Source organism: Tyto alba, unplaced genomic scaffold (assembly GCF_018691265.1).
Source record: "Tyto alba isolate M040663 unplaced genomic scaffold, T.alba_DEE_v4.0 Super-Scaffold_13, whole genome shotgun sequence".
Taxonomy (NCBI): domain Eukaryota; kingdom Metazoa; phylum Chordata; class Aves; order Strigiformes; family Tytonidae; genus Tyto; species Tyto alba.
The window spans coordinates 35284094-35306126 of record NW_024881275.1 but is presented as its reverse complement, the minus strand read 5'-3'; the positions used below and the strand labels follow the sequence as shown (position 1 = coordinate 35306126).

Sequence of the window (22033 nt, the reverse complement as noted above, 5' to 3'; positions counted from 1 at the left end):
CTTATATGATTTATAAAATAAGTACTGTGTTCATATAATAAAGCTCCTTAACTACATCAAAAGATTTTTCTTAGAAGAAAAAGAAAATTTCAGTAGTATCACTAGCAAAATTATAACGTATACAGTTTCATCAGCCTCCAGAAAAGTGCCTGGAGTTTTTTTTTCTTTATGGGATAGTAACAAATTGTTGTTTCAAGATAAAATGCAAGACTTCTCAAAGACCGGTAATCAGAGTTTACTCTCGTAATGTGAAATGATTTCAGCTCTTAATAGTTTTCACTGTCCTGACCACAACAGGGGCTGCACTTCATTCCCAGTGCAGTCAACAGGAGTTTTATTGCTGATGACAACAAGCAGTGATTCACTGGGGCTTTCAGAAACATTTTAGTGTGCATCAAGACTTGCCAGAGAAAACAAACAAATGCATTTTTTGCAGGGGTAATAGATCAGCCTCAGACAAAAATGTCTCCATACTTACTGCTTTTTCGTGTGCGTATAGAACAGGTGGTGCCACTTAATATTTTCCATCTTATCTGGGCTTATCCTGTGTCTGCTAACATTACTAAATCCCCACCAAAAGAAAATACAGTACAAGACTGGGTAAGTTCCTAGTTCATAACATAAGCATACTGGATCAGGATTCCATGTACATCAACTGAACAGATGTCAGTCAGCCTAATTTGTTTCTAACAAGCAGCTTCATGAACTACAGATCTAGTAAAGCCTGCTTACCAACAGATACGTATTCCACATTTGACTGTGTGCTCCAGCTGAAGCTCTTCCTGTGGCTGAAGTATTTTAAAGGCATCTTGTCCATGTGGGACTGTAGTGCCTAGCAGGTCATATATGCACAATGATATTTTTCCCGTAAGTGGCAACTCTAATAGGGTCTCCCTGTTCTGTCCAATGATCAGGTTTCAGAAAATCTGTTTACCTAAGTAAATTTTGGTTAAAAGCAACCACTGGGGACATAGGCACTCTGCGACTGCATAAAACCCATTTCCCGAAGGAAATGGGCAAAAAAGCCTATCAAGCAGATCCTACCAATCGTCTCAGTTACCTTTTGCAGTGTCTACTACAGCTAGGAAGGTCTTCCAAACATCAATTTACCTTGCTCCAAATTAAACTCATTATTTCTCACTGTGTACTCATGGTCGTGGAGAGAAGTGATTGCTCTCCTCATCATAACTGTTCTTCTTTTAAAGATAAGAAGATGTATGTTCCTTTCCAGTCTTCTCTTTATTGGACTGAACACACTCAGCCTCTGAGTGTCCTTAAATTCTGTACAGCTCTGTTGCTCCTCCTTGTAATATCTTTGAAGATGGGTTGATTCAGTGTCCTAATCTATATACAGTATTCTGACAGTTGCCTTTTCAGCAGCTAAGGTAACAGTGAAAAGATGTAAAAATCTAACACAAAATTCCTTCTGATCCCAGACTGATTTTGCTTTTTTCTACCACATTATGCTGAGATTCTGTCCCAGCACAGCCACTAGATTTTCTCTGCAAATGTGCCCCTCAGCCAGTAAACACTTACTGCACTTTTCCACATCCAGTGCACATGCACTCGGCTTTATGGAATTTTATCTCTTATAACCATAATTCACTGAGCAATTGTTAAACAGTTAAATACAAGAATTCACTCTAGAAGATACTTCCCTTATAACACAAACTGATTATAGTAAAAACTATTTACTTTACTAATGACTGTATGAAGTACTATGTAAGACTCATAGGCCAACTGTTGCGGAAACTCCCAAACCACTTAACAATTAAAAAAAAAAAAAAGCAAAATTTATTTTTATGCACAATTAATCAACATTCCGCAGACATACAAACAACAGGTCCAAATGTCTGTGAGAGGAGAACAAACTATCACCACACAAACTACTGGGGTTTAACAACCACCCAAAACACCAACCAGGGGTTTAACGACAACCCAAAACGCTCAATCACTCACCTAATAAAAGGTGAGGACTCTCAACCTCGAGGAACATCTCAGGGCAGCGTCTCAACCCGTAGGATCCCCGAGGAGTCTCCTTGGGCGGTGTCCCGACCCAAGGGGAGAGCCCTTACCTGCAGCACACTGCTCCGGGCGGGACGAGCTCCAAATGGCTCCCCCCGGGCCTCCACTGATACCCGAGCCGAATCTGACCTGTGGTCAGTATCAGCCCCTGTTGGCCAAAGACCCCAACTACCATAAAGCCCCGACAACAAGGGCACAGGAAAGGTTCAACAGCCAGAGAGCCACAATTCCACTGGGCGGGTGCGCCTGCCACACACCAACAAGATCTGGTTCACACTCCTTCAGCGACTGCTCCACGTTAAGGACAGCAGTTACTGTTTAGGCAGAGACGGACTTTCAAGTCCACTTCCTTACATTAATTAATTGCCATTCTTTGGAAAACACAGGTGCAGAAAGTGATTCCATTTCATTAACAAAACGATCAGCGCTGCACTCTGTTCAACAGTTCTTCCCTATTACAAGGAAGTATCTTACAAGCCTGAGGCTTGGCCTTATGCCTTCCCAATCTCATTAGGACTTTAACAAAAGCAAGAGGTTAAGTGCTAAATGTATCTAATGAAGATGGATGGACTGAAATACACTCTTGAATACTTGGCTAAAACAGGGTACTTGTGAGGAACTGAGCCACTCACATCATTTCAGTGTTTTGCAGGACTACATCCACAGTTTTCCATGTAAATAGCAAAGCAAGCTACTCCATGTCTGTCCTATCAAAAGGCACTACAGTCCTTCAGGGACATATACTAAAAAGACACCAAGTCTTTCATTTTAGCTGATCATTTTTCTCTGTATTTTTATAAAGAACTTTGATCACTTCAGCCTTTGCTAAAACTAAAGTGTACGTAATCTAGAAAAACACAGTGAAAAAGCCGCACAGGCACCAACTCTGCTTCCTGAAGTTCATGAACCACAAATTGCATTTAGTGTGAAAGTAACCTCATTCTTATATTCTGTTTTGGGTGCATTAGTTCAGATCTTGAGTGAGCTTCCAAAGTGAATCTTCTGATCATCCCCAGGACTTAAATTCACAGTCATGCCACAGTCTCTGGGCACACACATCGGTCAAATTACATTAGGTGTGCTCCCTGCATGCACATACTGCACTGTAGCTACTAAAACATATTCAGCCCATTGAATCAGACTAGAGCAAGTCAAATCCATGTCACTGAGTATGATGCATAGTGTGAACATCATACCCTCAGCACCAACTCACTCAGCTGAGAGAGGCCCTCTTTGTGCTACACTACTTACCACAAAAGACACAGACAGAGTCCATTGTTAGAGACAGGATAATTAACTGGACGGTCTTCTTATCATCCCACATGTCGTTCTTGTGATCTGACAGTTCCTTACCATACATATCTTATTTAGGGTCAATTAATAACAGAAGACCATTATAAGTCTGTCTTATTAAAACATTTTTTATGAAGGAAATGTTAAAAGAGAGAAAGAAATTAACAATTAAATAAATTAACATGAGTTGGGCAGGTTTGACTTAGCAGGCAGACGCTATTCTTACTCACATGTATTGTAGGTTGACATTTTTCACAAATGCCTGACGGGACACAAATCTTAAGCCTGAATCCACCACAGTCCTGTGAAAATACATAAAACTGTTAGAACAGTTCATTTAAAATAGAATGGAAAACATAATGATAATAATGGTTATAATGAAAATAATGGTTAAAATAAGAACACGGATGAAACCTCAACAAAGCTGAACCGCAAGATGTACAACTGTCCTCTATAACACACAAAGTTAGACCTACTTTCTCACTAGGTCCCTATATGCTTCTATAAAAGAAATAAATAAATAGCTTTATAAAATATGTATCCCATATACTCACAGATTTTTAAGTCCAACATAAAATCCAACTTCATTGTCATTGATACTTTCTAGTTTTCGCTGGTTTGCAATGTAACTGTTGAAAAAGCAAAACAGAAAAAGATATGAAAGTGGATCCTTCCATGGCTTTGACTGTTCAGAGATCAAGCACTGATGTCTGAAAGTCAGTAGTGATTGCTGACCTACTGCAGTTAACACTAAGATCTAGTTAGAGCATGTGCAGATCGAAAAGTGCTCCTTAAAATCTTACTCAGCATTTAAATGGTACTTTGTAGACAGGGCTGGAGGAGAAAAGTTGAGCTTTACACAGGGGAAATGAAGCCTTGTTCATCAAGGAAGTAAGTCACCCTGAAGGCCCAGTAAATAAAGCCGCATTACTCTATCACAATTTTCCTGGACACACTTCCCTACTTGATGGATTTCACAACAGCAAAAGGGCCAACTTTAATGGTGGCAGTGGGGTTACTCCCACTTACACTTAGGGGGGATCAAACTGCCCTAGCCTTTTCTCTCATGTTGTTAATCACTTGTTAAAATGATTTTCCCCCTTCCACAAAGTAGTTTCAGTTCTATTTACAAGGTATGGCAATAGGAAAATGGAGGAAAGGGAGGCTGTACTTCATGATGCTACATACAGAAACAGAAATTAAGAGAAGACAAACTGTCATAGTAGACCAAAGCAACTGAGTCCACTCAAATACCATGAACATCTGCCTGAACCCCAAAAGACTGCGGGCATGCAAGCTAGTCCTTTGTACTATCATCATGTGAGATCTATGAATAACCAGTGACATCCCACAGACTGGAAATTAAAACATTTTACAGATAATGCATGGGATGATATATACTGCTGAAAGAAAAAAAGTTTCACAGTGCAAATCATGCAGTCTAAGAAGAAGAAATAGGTGGGAACTGCAATTCAACTGACATTACAGGCAGAAAAATAAGCCTGACATAAGAGATGCCTTGCTAAAGTGTCCACACATTTCAAAAGATAATCCCAGTCCCAGAAGAATTTGAGATTAACCTGTATTTTCATGAGCATCCAGAACTAATCAAAGCTGCAGGTTTTCCTAAAGAGGAGTCTTTCTTTGCTAGAACAAAGCTTGTCTTTATTTGAAGCAATTTTTTTTATTCTTTAAAGGGAATTCTGGTGAATTGGGAAGAAGGTGTATTGTTTTCCCAAAGGCAGCCCATCTACCTCAACTGCTGCATTAGAGAAATTCACTGTGTTCCCACATCCCAACAGAAGCTTGAGAATCCCAAAAGCTGGGTTGGGCTCTCCTCCAAAGCTGCAAAGCTGACTTGGGCTATGCTCTTGCCAAGTACCAGGAACAGCAAAAAGTTTCCCCTAATGGGATTCATTGTCCCTTGGGAAAAAGAAGGGCAGTAAAAATACAATGCATGATGCCAGACAAAACACATTACTACAGCATCATATGACACTGACTGCTCTGAAGGACTTTTTAGGATAAGATTAACACGGTGTACCCATTACAAGATAATAAAGTCCTTCATATTTTGTGTTTCCTTCCTTAGATTTTTTTAAGGCAATCTGATTTTACTCTCTTGGGGGTATTAACCTCTTTTTTTCTTTGTTGATTGGTAAATTTACGTATTTTGCCAAGTAAAAGCAACAAAGTAGTTTATAAAAGACTATCAATTCTTCCATCTGAGAGTCCTGCAAGTGAATGACCGTACTTCCTCTGAACCTGCCCTGAAGAACTCATGATTTAATTAAATATCACCTCCTCTGTCACTTGGACCTCATCATGCTAAAATAAAGTTATGCAAGAGGTATCAAAGATACCTTCCTCATCCTGCCCTGTGTTCAACCAATGAGAAACGTGTGAAGACCTGACAGAGATAGCAAAAACATAGGAGAGCATGAATTGAGGAAAATGGACAGAGAAGGAGAGGGAAAAGAGACTCAGAAGAGTAAAAGAAAAGAAACTGAGCAACCAGTTGTACTAGCTAAAGATTAAGCCATCAAAGAGACCTCTGACAAACACTGCCAGAATGTAGATCCATCACTTAAATGCACATATCACCCATCCAATTCTGACACTGCTATTTTAATCATAAAAACGTTTAACCAGAACTTTCCGCTACAAGAAGCTCCAGAATTTGACACAACATATAGTGTCGCACAGAAATATATTAGTGTACTACATCCTGTGGTAAGCCTCAGACAGTGTAAAACAGCTCAGCTCTGCTGAAGTCAATGAAGTTACCACAATTTACACCAGATGAAGACCTGAGCATGCGCACACAAGCTATATAAAAAGATCAGTGTTGTTCCATTAGGGAACAAACCAAAAGGATGATATTTGGGAAGAAGTGGAATGAATTTATGATCTTCTCTTTCCTTCTCTTATTGCATCCCTTAAAAGAAAAATGAAGGGGAACATACTTTACTCTGAGCTGGTACTAGTGTCTTGACGGTGAATGATTTATGATTCCAGTTCCTAACTGAAAGAACCAAAAGAAACCACTGATTTTCCATAACCATAATTCAAACAGGTACCCAGAAAAAAATCTGGCTAAGTGCAACTAACTCAAAACAATACCTGCTCTGCAACACATCTGTAAAAACACTTCTCAGCACAGAATATGACAGTAAAGCAAATTTCATGCAGTTGGAAATCCTTGAAGAAATAGTGGACAGATGTAATTTAACATAAGCAAGTCATGTCCTCTTATGCTTCCTTACTTGCTTAACAAGTCTGTTTTAAATTAAGCCTTTGCAGCTATTTCATTGCAGTGAGTACGATGATGTAGCTGTACACTGTAAGGGGAAGTTGTTCTTCTGTTGAATTTAGAGGCAGGTTTGAAATAAAACCTCTCCCTAACTGAGGTCTGTCTTTACCTTCTTCACAACTACTCTACCTTGATGCTACTTACCATCAAACATTAATACTCTAAAAGCTCTGACTTGCAGTGGGCAATGCTGAGAAATGTAATTTGCCTGCCTGCCCTTAAGAATACCCACCCTATTCTTTAACCAAACATTTTTACTGTAGCACAGAAGAAAAACATCCTGACTCATGGCTGGATGAAGTCACGTGAGGAGCTTGGAAGCTCCCACTGCACACCACAGCAAAGCGCAGCACCATCAAAACCCGGCTGCATCGTACCCAGTCGGATCACACGTATCAGCTCACAAATACCAGCTGCTGACTCTAAACCAAACCCTCAGCTGCCTACAATACTATTTGCTTGATTATACTATACCATTCTGACTCTCCTTCAGTGAGTCGTCAGTAAACAATATTTGTTTTCAGAGCTTCAATTTCATCTCCACTTTGTAAACTACTGATTAATTCTAATAAAGGCATGCAGAATCACACACCTACTGACTGCACATTACAACCTACAGGAACTTGTTCATCTCAGCACACTTCAGCAGCTATTGAATAATGTCACACACTCATACTTCACCACTTCTGCAACATTCTGGAAAGGATATTTTAAATTGCCATCTTAAGAGTTAACTCCTCCAAGTAAGTTCTCCTTTAAAACGGTGGTTTTCTCTTATGTTCATTACACATGTGAAAGACTATGGATACAGTCCGTATAATATCAGCGAAGCAACCTCTGAACCGCAAGAGTATGAGGAGAAAGCAGGTTCTGCTCTTTAAAGCAGTCTAGAGTATTTTGTGTCTCAATTGCTCAAAAAAGAATTTCACTCTATCTTTCAAATCTTTTTCTCAACCTGAAAAAAACTAGTCAGCAGAAGTATCCTCTCCTCACTTATTTGATTTACTCTTACTTCCTCTGGATCAATATATGTTAAGGTATACTAGTCCATTTGGAGCTATAAGGACATGCTGGAAAACTAACACACACTAGTCTTAACAACACAGATGCAAGCAAGTAACACTGCAATTCAGCTCCAGAACTATTTCTATTGCCAGAAAAATCCCTTTATGGGAAACATATTTTCTTAACACTCCAAAAAATGAATCAGTTATATGCCTTGTTCTGGTTCATACAGCCGGGAAAGAAAGTTTTTAAAATTAATAAACATTCCCTGGTGAAATGTTTCGGAACTTTTGGAAAACTTTATACTCTTGAGTTATTTTTTCACTGAATCTTTAGGGAAAAAGGCAGTACACTTCAGACTTTGAACTGTCAGTAGATGAATTACCATTTAATGACAGGTCACGTATGTCCCTAGACCACACTACTGTGCGAACTGTATGGTAACATCAGCAATTAAACATTGCAAAGTTCCGTACTGATGTATTTTCTTACAAACTCAAATGTCAGACCAAGTTCAACAAAAGGTATGCTAAAACTTAGGGGCATTTTCAACACACCTGGGCTAGTTTATGGTTATGCATCAAAGTAACACAAAATCTGTAAGCTTCACACAATACTTGATGGAAATGGACAGATTCAAATGGGTTTCAATTCCAGCCCCTCTGAAACCAAGTTTAAAATAACGCTTGAGGGGTGTGAGCTCCCATAGTTTGAAAACGAAGCTCAGATACACACAATGTTGCATACCAGGAATGACAGGTTTCAGACAGATGTAGGGACCATTGATACAATCTCTACCCAACCAAGAAATCTTTCTACTTAGGACCAAGCTTCGCCTAGGAAGGAAACTGTAACAGCAAGCAGTGAGCATGATTTAGACACCTACAAGCGACAAGTTCTCTACAGATATAGAGGCTTACTCCAATTATTTTATTCTATCTTGCTGTCTCCATCTGGTACCATCAGTGCCACTTTTCATGAGGCCAACCTCACAAAACAGAACCTCTACTGCTGAAAGAGCATGCAGCAACTTGGGACAGAGGCAGTGTGTCAAGTTAGTCCACTGTGGGCTTACCTAGCATTCAGCAATTTTACAAACAGGTGCTCGACTCCCTGGTTGCCTCGTGTCTCCTGACAAATTCTGAGCAAGTGCTGTGGTGGTATTTTTTTTTTTTTTTTTAAACTGTGAATCACTATTTCACAGAGCGAAAAACTGATTGCCACTATCACAGGCTCCTTAAGTCATCCTTTAGCGTTTTTTTTCTTCCCATTTAGAGTATTTAACCATGAGTCACTGAAGACTACAGGAGGTAGCTCTCCACATGCCAGTACAGCAGCTCTGGAGCTGACACAATCAACTATGGGATCTTTCTTTGCAGCCATAGGCATGCCCATTTTTTGAGCAAATCCTTCACTACACTATACTACATTCAGGAAACGTGCTGTTCAGGACAATCTGGAACTCAGCATCTCATGGCCAAGGTCACGGTTACCTTCCAGAATTCCCTCGTTCTTGATGTGTGGCTGCATCAACTGCCAGGAGACAGCGGGGCTCAGATATTCTGCTCCATGCCAAGATACTGTGATTACCCAGTTAGCAGCATCCAATTAGTAATACACAGTTGCCATTGGGAATTGCTTCTCCAGAACCTTCATCATGGATGATTAGTGCCAATCCACCAGGTTAAAGCAAGAGAAAGCAGGAATCCAGTGGAGATGTCAACCTTGTTTTGGCACTGCAGGAGCAGATCCATAGTCTTGCTTATGACTACAACTCCCTGGGAAATGGAAAGCCCACGATTTGCCAGTCAACCTTAGTTCCGTCTTTAGAGTATGCAAGCATGAAGGCAAAAGTAAAAATAAATTAGTATGTCTGCAATGCAGACTTTAAGGAAACAGTTACTATATTTAGAGGCAGAACCACCTAGTGCAGTGACTCTCCAAAGACTAGTAACACAACCGCTGTCTTTTTCAGCACTTGCACAGTCCAACTCTGTAGCTGTCATTGGCCTTGATGCAAATGAGAACAACAAAAATCAGTTCCATAACAGCACACGAAGATGACCCCTAACCATCCTTTATATGCATCTTTTCAGGACCCTCAGTGAATCAAAACATTAAAGCATCTTGGTTGATGTCAAAACCTTTGAATTTGCTCCTTTCCAGGTGCCCATGCTCAGGCAGTGACTTTGTGGAAGGGACATCTTAAGAGAGTTGCACATCCTTCAGAGTTAGATAAACACTTGTCGACATAAATAAGTGTACTTCACACCATTTTGAGTCTTATTCCTATCTCCAGGTTTTGACATGTTATTTCCTCACTCTTTGTTTCAGCATAAAAAATTCCCTCTGAAATTCCCTCTGAGATCAGTCTTGCCCCCACAAATATTATTTCCACTGTTTGACATTAATACCTGGCTTTATTCAGTCTCAAATTACAGGCTCTTGGAATGTCAAATACTCTGTTCAATCTGCTCTGATATTAGCTGGATCATATGTCTGTACCTGCTATACTGTCCACTGTCTCATTCACTGCATGCAATACATCTCATGCCAAATATAGATCAAAAAGTAGTACTTCCAAACAATGGAGTGAAACTGAAAACCTTTAAGCCATCTTTCCAGGAAAATCCATCTAGATCCTGTTAATGCATTAAATTTGCTGAATAATTTGACTCCTGACATCTCAAATAATATTCCTCTTCCCATAAACCAGCAAAAACTTCCTTCTTCTGTTTTTATTTAAGTCTTGAGAGTCTACATACAGTGATCATCTCTACCCTTTCTCTCTGCAGTTGCTACATTGAGAACCCAATCGGTACATGTTTTTCCATTCTTCAAATGATACTATCTGCTGCCATGGTTTATAAGTGATTTCCTAGCCTCTCCCATGATCTGTGAAATATCTTGTGTAGCCCTGACCACAGATCTGTGCCTTCTCCAAGCCGTATCTTCTCTTTTAATGGAAGACATACGTGAGTACAGCTTCATATTATGTTACCGAAACATTCCAAAAGGGTTATGGGTTGTCTTTTTGACTTTCCATTATATTGACTTTCTTGGCATTTATCTCACACTTCTAGGCCCAGAACAGGTTGCCACCTTCTGTATGTCAATACCAATCTTACTATTTATATTTAACCAATGCATTTTTCAGAGCGCATTTCAACAGCGTTAAAATTTCTTTTCTGCTAAAGCCTTTCAGAGGCACTCTTCACTCTTCCACATTTGTGTGCTCTTCACAGTTCCCTATTTCACTTTCTTTTATCACATTTATTTCCATTCTGTTCTCTGTCCTCTATAGACCATTTCTTCTCATTTTAATTGGCTAATCTTTTGAATTTATAGCTTTTTCCATTAGCATGCCTAAAAAAAATCACTTTCTCTTCACTTGAGGAACTCTGTTCTTCACTTAATATAAACAGTTTCTTACTTACACTGCATATATTAGCATAATGATGTGTTTATTACACTTTCTGCACATTTGTCAGTATCCAGAGTATTTCTAATACTCGTGCTGACTGCCACATTGCTGCCACTGTTTCCATAACTTTCCATGTTGTACTTCAACGGTTTGGTTTTGGGGAAATTCTCTCTTGCAATGGTAAGTGCAGACAAGCGTCCTGTGCCTGTCTTTCAGGTTTCTCTTCGTATTTCTGCTCATTCTGCTGCCTGACATATATGTATTGCCTTTTCTAGAGTGAGATCAACTTTACTTATAAAACCCACTCACGGATGTCTTTATTGCTACACTTTAGGAAAATATACTCTTTTGTAAGCGTTAATTTTCCATTTTAACATCATTTCAAGCCTTAGATCACCTTCTCTACTATTTTCCCTTCAAACTGAACTCTTACCCTGCATGTACCACTTTCACAAGGTGACATCTTTTGCTACAGTAGCCTTCAAACTTCTTCACTTCCTCACTGTTTCTGCAAAGCTGCCTTCTCCTTACCCACCACTATTTTCATAGCATTCTTCATCTACTTTAATAGCTTTTGTCCCTGCCACTGCTTATGAGTAAGAGTAGTATTTTTCTCATCTGCCAGCCTGTTTCTCCTTACAGTTCTCATGACCACATCGCACCGCTGCACACACCTTCCAGCGCTCCTCCAACCCACACACCCTTGCAGCATTGCCCCTTCCCCAGGATGTGCGTGGTGAAGGTGAATTGTTCACCTGCGGTTCTACAAGACTGAGCAGACATTTCAGTGACATCTCCGACTGTTGAGACTCTCACCTCCTAAACCCTTCATTTCAGACACCTGCTGTGAAGAGCAAAAACTGCTTCACGTTAAACTGTTCGTTAAAAGTCGTAAGAATATGCAGAAGTGCTCTACAGCAGGCGAAAACTATGCCTGCAACCAGACCAAGCAAACAGAAGGAACAACTGCCCCATCTCCATGCAGACAGGAATGCCACAGAGAGCTGGGAGAACCGCTCAGGTCACATAAGATCTACAGAGTCTTTCTTCCACCCACACCCAGGACAAGTGGTATCTATTTCTGCAGCTGTGCCATCTAGGTCCACATCCCCCAAATGACACAGGCTCCAGGCAGCAAGATATTTGCTGCACACAAACACGGTCCGGGCTCTGCAGCGATGTCTAGTGCAAAAGTGGTATCCAGCATTAATATTTCTCTACTTAGGTGCCTTGATGTCATGGGGATTTGTGCCAATTCAAAATGTTTGTAAATCTATTTGAACCTAATCCCAAAAGTTTGAAAATTTGTGTGTATACAATGTCTTCAAAAGATACTGATACTGCTACAACTCCAAACTTTAACATACTTGAGCATATGCTTAAGCACACTACATAGTTAGTCCCATGAAGAGAACTGAGCGAACTGCTCCCAGCAGGAAAAGAGAGTGTACGTGTTTACCAGGTGAAGATCACGGTATGCATAATGTGTTCCAAAACCTGTTTCTAAAGATTAGGAAGAGGCAAGAATGGAGGGCAGAGTAACAGATGAATATGCAATAGACTATTCACCCACATAGTGGGAAAAAAAAAGAAAAAAAAAGGTATTTCACCATCCTGAACCAGACCTATATTCACCAAATAGATTCACCTGTTAAAAAAAAAAAAAAAAAAAAAAAACAAACAAACAAAAAAAAAAAAAAAAAAACAAAAAAAAAAAAAAACAACAACCTGTCATGGTTTGAGCCTGGATGGCAGCCTAACACCACGCAGCCACTCTCTCCCCCTTCTCTTCCGGCAATAAGAAGAGACAGAGAGCCAGGCTTGGGGTTCGAGATAGGACTGGGATGGGGAAAAAATCCCCCTTTATGGTCACAAGCAAAAGGCAGACTCGTTAGGGGACGAAAAAAAGGAACATACATTTATTACAGACACTAACAACACAACTGAGTAGGACAGTGAGAAGCATTGCCACCTCTTGAGAACACCTTCCCCCCACCCCTCCCTTCTTCCCAGGCTCAGCTCTGCTCCCAATATCTCTACCTCCTCCCCACAGCGGCGCAGGGGCAGGGAATGGGGTGGGGTGCAGTCAGTGCTGCTGCTTCTTCCATCTTCAGTGGGGGGAGATTCTGGAACTTCTTCCCCCTGCTCCAGCATGGTCCCCCTCTCACAGGAGACAGTCCTCCACAAACTTTCTCCAACTTGAGTCCCTCCCACGGGCCGCGGCATTCCCCACACTGCTCCATCATGGGTCACCAACTTTCTCCAACTGGATTCCCTCCCACGGCTGCAGCCCTTCCCGAGCTGCTCTGGCGTGGGACACCCCCACATGCTGCAATCCTCCCAGCACTGAACTACAGCAGTGGGGGCTGCTTCTTCCCACAAGACCCCAGCCTTCTTCGGGCACGGCACCTTGATCATCCAGGCAAAACAAAACACAGGCCATAAATCAGTGTCTGCTCCACCGTAGATCTTCATGGGTGGCAGGGGGGGGACGCCTTGCCGTCTCACCACAGGATACAGGGGGGTCTCTGCTCCGGCACACCTCCCCCCTCCTTTCTTCCTCCGTTCCCCCACTGGCCTTGGTGTTCATGCAGCTGCAGCAACTCCTCCTCACAAGTCCCACTGCACATCACCACGTCCCTTCTTAAATACGTTATTGCAGAGGTGCAGCTGATTGGCTCAGTTTTGGTGCAGAGGTGGAGCTGGCGTGGAGCTGGGGGAGCTTCGAGAAGCTTCTCACAGGGGGCCACCCCTATAGCCCCCTCCCCTGCTACCAAAAAACCCCACCACTCACTCAAACCCAGGACACAAACAAAAACTGTATGTCTGTGTGAGGTAGAAGACCACAGATTTAGAAGAAATGTTGGAAATAATGCTCCAGTAGCATCCAGGGGTATCAGCTTCAATTCCTTCCTCTCCGTCTGAGGGAAGGTGATCCCAGTCTCTCAGAAGATACCATACTATAAAGCAACCTGAGGGAGGGCAGTCTCAACCTTACCTGTTTGCGCTGTTCTAATTTTTGCTGTAATTACTGTAATTAGGACCCCGCTGTCTCACTACAGAAATAAGCACCACAGTCACTTAGCTAGACAGACTGTCCTGCTCTCTGACCCAAAAGTGCATTTAAATACTCCATGCCAAGTAAGGCGACTCAGACAGGAAGGACCGAGGCGAGCCCACATCTGTACACCATACAGGACAGTAGTTCAGATGCTGACATGCAAGACCTTAGTTCAGACCCATGCTCTGCTTCAGGCAGAGCAGGTCCCCTCATGCACTGCTGAAATGGTTTATCTCAGACCACAGTAACATCTTACACCACAGCGTGACCCTGCTCGCTAAAAGGAAGGTCTTGCTTTTTCCACTCACCCCAGTGAACTAAGTCCCCAAGGTTTTCCTTATACTCAGTGGAGAGAGAAGGGGACGCCTCCATCAGGCAATTTGCAGTAGGAACCTAATTTAGCCTCCTGAATCACTTCCTGGAAGAAGTGAGCTCTCCATTGCTGGCAGCAAAGTAGCTAGCTGAGTTAAGTGCCTTCGCTACACTGTTTGTAGGCAGCTGCCAGATTTTAAATTCTGAGGCCTGGGACAGTCCCAGACACTATTAGTAAGTCCAGCGCATGACACCCACAGCACATGCTGTGAAAAGTGTCCCAGTCCATGCCCAGTAAGTCTGACATGCCCAGTATGTACACGTGATTTATCTGCATATGCTTGCTGTGCTGTCTAGCATTCAGAAAATCAGACAGTTGTTGCAAAAGAATGGGAAAAGTCACATGCCATATACTGTTCATATGGAACACAGTATCTGATTGTGCAATGTGGGACACCCGTGCTTCACAAGGTATCTGTTTAATACGGCCTTAATTATTTTTACATTTATGGCTAGGAAATAAAAAAGGTAACAATAATTTCATTTAAATCTAAAATTGGAAGATTTATTTTGGCTCAATTGCCAAACCAATAGGAAAAACAGGTAACCTGCCCAGCCCCACTACAGCTTTATTGACAGACCCTTCCATAAGGAGCTCAGAAGTGTTGCCATTTCACTGCTCTTCTGTTTCAGCAATGGACTAACTCTGATTAATGTCTTGCCCTTCTTGTATTTATACATCAGACAACTGTATGTAGTAAAACATATATCCTCTATGGATCCAGCACAAGCTTCTGTAGTGGCTGCAGCTGCTACTGTTTTGCATGTGGAGGTGCAGGTTCATTTCAATACAGAATTATCTAAAACTTTGTGAAAGACCCCTCTAAAATACTCCATCTCAACTTTCTCCTGCCTCAACATACTTAGTCTTCACACAGCAGGAAGACGCTTGAGGTCCAAGAAAAGCCGTAAATCAAAAACACATCAAATAATGGAGCAACAGGCCCATTCTCTTCCCAACTGAGTCAGGAAAGCACCTGAATTAAAGTTTTTTTCATGTCCTCTAAACTTCTCTATGCTGGTGAAATGCTAATTCCATCCAGTTTTGTCACTGATTTGAACAAGGCCAGAATCTCAGCCCCAGCCTCCCCCTGAAATAAAAGGCATCTAAGTACCTTGCTGGATCAGGACCAGCAGGCTTAGCCAAAGGCCTGTTCAAGTCACACCATTCAGAGATTACAATCTCCTAAAGTGCCTCTGAAAATGCACTGTGGGCCTTTGGCCTGTCTTGTTCCACTTTCTCTCACTTATGCAAAAAAAAAAATCTCATTTCTTCAGGCCTTGCCTAGGAACCAAAGAATATTGACCTGAAATCTGATCTTCAAGAATGTATCCTACTGATGACAACACAAGCCAGAAACAGGAATAGCTGAATTAGTATTAAATATATTTAAGTTTCAGCTATAACTTCTGTCAATGATCAACACTCAGTGCAGGTCATTTTCTTCCAGGAAAATATAAAAAAAAATTGCATATTCAAAACAGAATTTCCATGGCATGGCTCATTTCCCGTAAGTCCATTATGATTGTGCAATATTATGGTTAATAGTAGCTATTTAAGAAACAGGATCTCCATATGCATATTTCAGAAGAGGGAGTAGTTCGGTTTGCTTTTTGCAGTTTCTTAAAATATAGGCTCCCAGTCAAACAGGAATTATGGTGAATCCCAACTATATTTGATTTTAATAGCGGCTATATACCTACAGACATCTGGATGAAGAGATCTTAGAAAATACGAACAGCGTCCAGTAACAGGGTGTAGTCGCATCCTAGGCAGCACAAGTTTTCAAACCTCTACAAATTTATTTCTCCATTTGAAATGCATGTAAATTAATGAAGTTATACAATCAGTGCTTCACTTTTTAAAGTACAGTTTTCAAAGACAGCATTTTCAGATGTAACAAGCTAAGTACACATTTAACATCAATACAGCATTGAGACAGTTTTAGAGTTCTCTGCTCCATTTTTCATCTTTTATTACTCATTACCTGATATACCCTTCCAGCTTGGGCAAAGATATTTGTATGACCACTTTGATTGACGTATTGTCATACAGACAATCATGCAGTGACAGATGACAAACACAGGAGAGAGAGAACTGCAATCCAAGAAAAAAGGGGGGTGGGGAGGGTGGCACAACATCACGCCGACAACTTTCCCTCTTACTTTAAAATTAAATGCAAAAGAGAGAAATAAGGCCCTCGTTTAGTTATGCAAAAGTTTTTGCTTCACAGTGATTTGGGATCTAGAATCTTGTTAAACTACATTCTCCCTTACAATGTCAGCATAAAAATAATAAAGAAAAAATAGAACCTGAGAAATCTGGAAAATGCCGTCCTAAAGATATCACAGGCTGGACTGCCAGGCCCTCTGCTTTCTCAATCGTATGGAAAGAAATGGAAGTTTCCTGAAAAGAGCGTATCCAAGACCAAATCCCTGAATTCATACAAACAGCTTTCATTTTAGCATATAAATCCCAAGCCTCTCTCAAAACTCTTGAGTGACCAGTGACCCGGGAGGGAGAGGCGGTGTTCTGCCAGCCCAGCCCTGCCCAACACTGAGCATCTCCGGAGGGATGCTTCCCCTCTCCATGAGCTGCTCCACCTCAGCCAGCCAGAGACAGCCCTCCTGGAGACCCGGCGGAGCCCCATCAAGCTGAAGGACAAGGGCTAAAACAAGCCACACAAAAGGTTTCAGGGGAGCAAAAAAAGATTTACAAAACCCAATGCTCTGTGATATTTGGAGTATTTTTAGAGCCCAGAAATTACAAACATGATTTTCATAATGCTTACTTTCAACTCACCTTAGCCAATTTCCCAGATCTTTCAAGGAAGACTTTTAAAAAAAAAGACAAATTCCTAGAAGCAACTATTCTATCACCACCGTCCAAAACCCCTTTAATAATCTGTAGTCCAATGCCTGATTTTGTGCTTTATTACACAATTCCAAGTCACTAGAAATATCTTTTCAATCCAGCCAAGCCATGTAATGTTTCACAGCCAAAAGTTGTTTTGAGGAGGAAGGGGCTTGAGGTTGAGAAGCCTTGTAGACAGTTTTAGATTACATTGTATCTACAACAGTCTAGAAATCTAAAATGGAAGAGACACAAAATACCAACAGCTTTGTACTTCACACCAATTTAAACATGCCTTTTTTTTTAGCATAAGCTCACATGACTTGTTAAATAACTGACTCTATAAATTACTTATCCTGTCTTATTTATTAACAATTCTAGAGTGCTTTATATAACTGCATTAGAAATTTATTTTGTGGTTTTGAAATGTACGCAATACACAATCACCTCTCTTTTAATAGGCAAGAGCTTAAAAGTCACCCACTATTTTGTTGGCAAGCAGTTCTTCCTGAAATACAGCAATTAATTTCAAACCCCGTTCACCTGAATAATCGTAAGTTAACATATTAATGACTTGATACCAGAACTGTGAAACTAGGCCACGAATATACCTGCACTTCAAGAAGACCCTTTGAAATCAAAGTCTTTGAAGAGTTGTATACACTGACATATACTAACAATACATTTTACTTTATGAAAAAACACTAGACCAGTCCTTTTACAAGAAGTCCTGAACACTTTAAAAATGACTCATTTACTATTAATATTTTTGCTTGAGTGATCTCGCCAAGGACTACTTATTTGCTATTGTGCCTACAATGCATGGATTTAACAATACTTACATGTCCATTTTTTTCTCACCGTTTTTGGTCCTTGGCCAAGCTTCAGTGACTGATACCATGATTTTAATGCAGGATCTCACTCCACGGTTCAATTTATCTCTAATAATAACCAAACTACCAAACACTTATTACAACTAAGCTCTGTTACGATAAGTGATTTAAGCACTGGCACGTGCTTTCCAGATAAAGACCAGCCCACATCAGTGCCCCAGGCAACTGGACAAACTTAAAACCCTGTTAGAGACATAGAATTTTCAAAATCTGTCTTTATTCAACTTAATAGAAAAATATGCAAAAACAATGAGAAATGGAAAGAGTGAGGAAGATGACTAAGAAAAGCACCAGGCACAGGTATTATGCCCTCCCACACCAGGTCGCAGCAGCCGGCCCTCGCAGGGCTGATGCAGCGGTGCACTGGGTGTCTTTCTACTGCTCTCAGCAGATTTGGTTGGGGGATCCAACCAGGAATCAAGAAACAGCTGGACTGGGAGGAGAGTGTTTATTAAGCTCTAAATCTCAATTTACCCACAGGCCAAAACAGAGCTGCAGCACCCGGCTATCCAGTGGTGGAGGCTGTTAGACGCAGGGGACGGCAGCTCTGCCATTCCCGCCCACCCCAACCCAGCTTTCTCCCCACCTCTCGGAGCCGAGGGGAAACCCTCGCTGCCCACTCACGTCCTGCCTGCCCTGTGCCCTCCACCCAGCCCGCCGCCAACCCTCCGTACCACCATGGGTTTCACACGCCCACCCAAACCGCCCAGTTACCCCAGCACTCCCAGTGCACGTGGCCCAGGTGAGGATCTAGACTCGGCCCACGTGCCCCAGGGCGCCTGTCGATGTTCTGCCTAGGGCTGCGGGACCCGCGGCCATCAAGAGCAGGACCTAAGCAGCAGATGAAGGATCAGTTTCAACAGACGCTTGGGAAATACATGGGAACAAATCACTAGAAATTAATTGTCTTACGCTCCTCTCACTCTTATTTATACCAAGAGTAATTCCACCACGGACCAAGGGAATTGTACGCCCGTATCTATACAGCACATAAAAGAAAAATCAGGCTTGAAGACTCCCCAGTAAAACGCAATGCTCCCGTCTCTTAAACTTGTTTCTTAGCTAGAATAAAGCAAGATATGCAGTGCTAAAAAATGTTTCCATGATCTGTATCTACCGCATTAGAACTGCTCCCCTACATATTTACTGCTTGCTGAGCTCCCACGGTGAAATAACGTGACAGCTACTGCAGTCCAATTTTTAATTTATGCGTATAAACTAATTAAAGGGCCTCTGTGTTTTATGTTAAAAGTACGCATGAAAAGACCATCTTAAATACATGCAACAGCATCTCCCGAGAAATCCATGACTCAAAATTATTTTTAGATCACCAAACACAGCAACGTGCAATGTCACAGAATGATACAGTAAAAACTGAAAAGAACTGTAAAGACAGCGATGCTCAAAAAACACATGAAAATGGAAACCAAAAGCATCAGTGCAAAATGACTAGACATGTTTTAAGTTGATCATGGCTGGAATACGTATTTACGTCTGTGTTTTCTCCTCTGGCCTTTTAAACAGGGTTTAAATTCTAGGGGGAAACTGCTCTGTTACCTCCAAACTGAAAGTCCTGGATAATAAGGCTAGCAAAGCCTATGAAAATGAGCAAAGATGCATAGCTCAAAGCAATGGTTTTTTTTTTATTATTGAAGCAATTCGCAGACTATTAAACACACATCTGAAACAGTAACTGCTGTAACAACTCAGAAAGACGGTTTCTTTACCATAGGTCCCAAAAATCTACCAAAAGTAGGCCGGTGTATGAGTAGCAGAAATTAATTTCTCCAAACACATGCGGGGAAATGCAGCAAACTGACTTCAGCAAACTGCAGAAAGGTAGGCCAAAGGCTTGAATTTATTCTAAAATCACACAGTATTTAATGTTATTTTGATATTGTTTCTAAAGGAAACTAAAAAAGGGAAGAAGGATGGAGAATGCAAATAGTGAGAAACCTGTGTAGATTTTGGAGAAGATACTCTGGTATCTTTTACGTTAAATGCCATGGAAAACAATCCAGAAACAACAGGGATTGGAAAACACGGAGATGGACAAAACAGCTTGAGATGTTGTTTTGTTTTTTTTTTTTTTTCCCCAGATCTGTCATCTACAAGTCCAGCATCCAAAATTTTTTGCTCAGCAAGAGCCTTTGCAGCTTTTCTCAGGCAATGTGTGTGGACGCCACAGAGTACAGAGCTGTGAAATGATGCAGGATTGAACACTAAGAGCTACAGAACTCCCTCACTGACTATCGTCTGCAGGCAAACGAGGATGGAAGTAACACATGGGTAAGAGAAGGAAAAAAAAAAAAAAAAAAACAACAAACTTTTTGCACCTTCCTCACTATTAATGACGGTTTCCTAATCCTCTAGCACTTGCTGAGAGACAGCACAATACTCATTCCTTTGCAGGCTTAGTATTTTCTCCTTCCAGCCACCTTACTGAGAAGGGCAAAGCAGGCTCGCATGCCTACAGCCAGGGCAGTGAAGATAGTTTTCTGTACCCTCCACCAGAATCTGCTGCATCCCCTCTTTTTTTCCTTTCTTCTTGTTTTTTTTTTTTTTTGGTTTTTTTTTTTTTTCACAGAAAGAGCGTAGCAGAGACCGGGGAAGGGAGGGTTGGAGGGGTGGGTTGGGAGAAGGGGCAAAGCGACCCACCGAAACTCTCTGTTCGCTGGAATAAACTAAGGGAGGGAAAGCCGAAAAACAAACCGAATAACCCCACCACCACACCGGCCCTTCCGGACCGGCTGCCGCCGCAGAGGAGCGGGCCCGGGAGGTGCGCGCCCCCCGGCCTGGGCCGGCACCCCCGCGCCCCGTCCCGCTCATCGGCTGCCCCGCGGTCCCGCCTCGCCGCCCGCCCCGCTCCCCGGGAACCGCATCGCGGGCAATTAGGCTTATTCATCCTCTCGGCGGGCTCGCGGGGGCATCTCTGGGAAGTCGCGTCCAAATGAAATCACGCCGGGCTTCCCGGCTTCCAGACACCGGCGCCGGCCCGCGGAGCCAGTGCCCTTCCTTCGGCGCGGGTTAAGCTCGCCGCCGCCCGCCGCCCCCTCCCGCAGCGTCCCCCGGCCGCTCCGTCCCGCCGCCCCCGGGGCCCGGGCCGTACTCACATCTCGGTGACATTGTCGCCCTCGGCGCTCCGCTGCGGCACGGGGAAGGAGGCGATGCCCGGCGCCGGCTCCGCGCACCAGATCCGCCAGGAGCTGCAGCGGCAGGACGCGGGGCAGCCCAGCGCGCTCCGCCAGCACCCCAGCACCAGGCAGCACCAGCCCCACAGCCACGCCAGGCCGGGCCCCGGCTGCCGCCGCCCGGACACCATGCCGCTCCCGCTCACTCCAGCGCTGCCCCGACGGCCTCCTCCTGCTCCCGCCGACGACGCCGCCGCCGCCGCCGCTGCCGGGGCGCACGCCCGGAGGGTGCGCAGCCTTCCGCGCCGCGCCGCGGACGGGCACCCCGCGGCCGGGGCTCACATGGGCGCGCCGCGGCCGCAGCCGCCCCGGGGCGGGGCGGGGGGGGCGAGGCGAGGGGTGGGGGGTGGGGGGGGTGGGCGCTCCGCGGGGCGGCGGGACCCGGAGCCGGGCGCCGCGGCGGGACCGGGGCGGAGAGGGGCGAGCGGGGCCGCCGGCGCGGCACCTGCCCCCGGCCCCGCAGGCGGACAGCGGCGCCGCCTGCCCCCGCGGCGGCTGCCGATGATGCTGCAAAACGCGCGGAGCGGCGGGGGCAGGTGGCGGAGGCTGCGCTCCTACCGGCGGGCGCTCGGGCGGCCGCTGCCCGCCGGAGGGAGGGAGGG

General features: G+C 43.3%; 1 protein-coding gene across 6 annotated transcripts in view; it reads right to left on the bottom strand.

The window, feature by feature from the left end:
- Positions 1 to 21745, bottom strand: part of NTRK2 (neurotrophic receptor tyrosine kinase 2) — a 208235-nt gene extending 186490 nt beyond the window's left edge. For 2 of the 6 annotated variants that reach the window (XM_042787626.1, XM_032981908.2), the window contains exons 1-3: positions 21354 to 21742; positions 3873 to 3947; positions 3549 to 3620 (exon numbers count right to left, since the gene is read on the bottom strand). In XM_042787626.1, the coding sequence (XP_042643560.1) occupies positions 3549 to 3620; positions 3873 to 3947; positions 21354 to 21562 (356 nt within the window). In that variant the 5' untranslated portion in view covers positions 21563 to 21742. Of the gene's footprint in view, positions 1 to 3548; positions 3621 to 3872; positions 3948 to 21353 lie in introns of all 6 variants that reach the window. The other 4 variants (XM_042787627.1, XM_042787628.1, XM_032981906.2 and 1 more) reach the window with 3 other exon arrangements.
- Between the last annotated feature and the right edge of the window lie 288 nt (positions 21746 to 22033).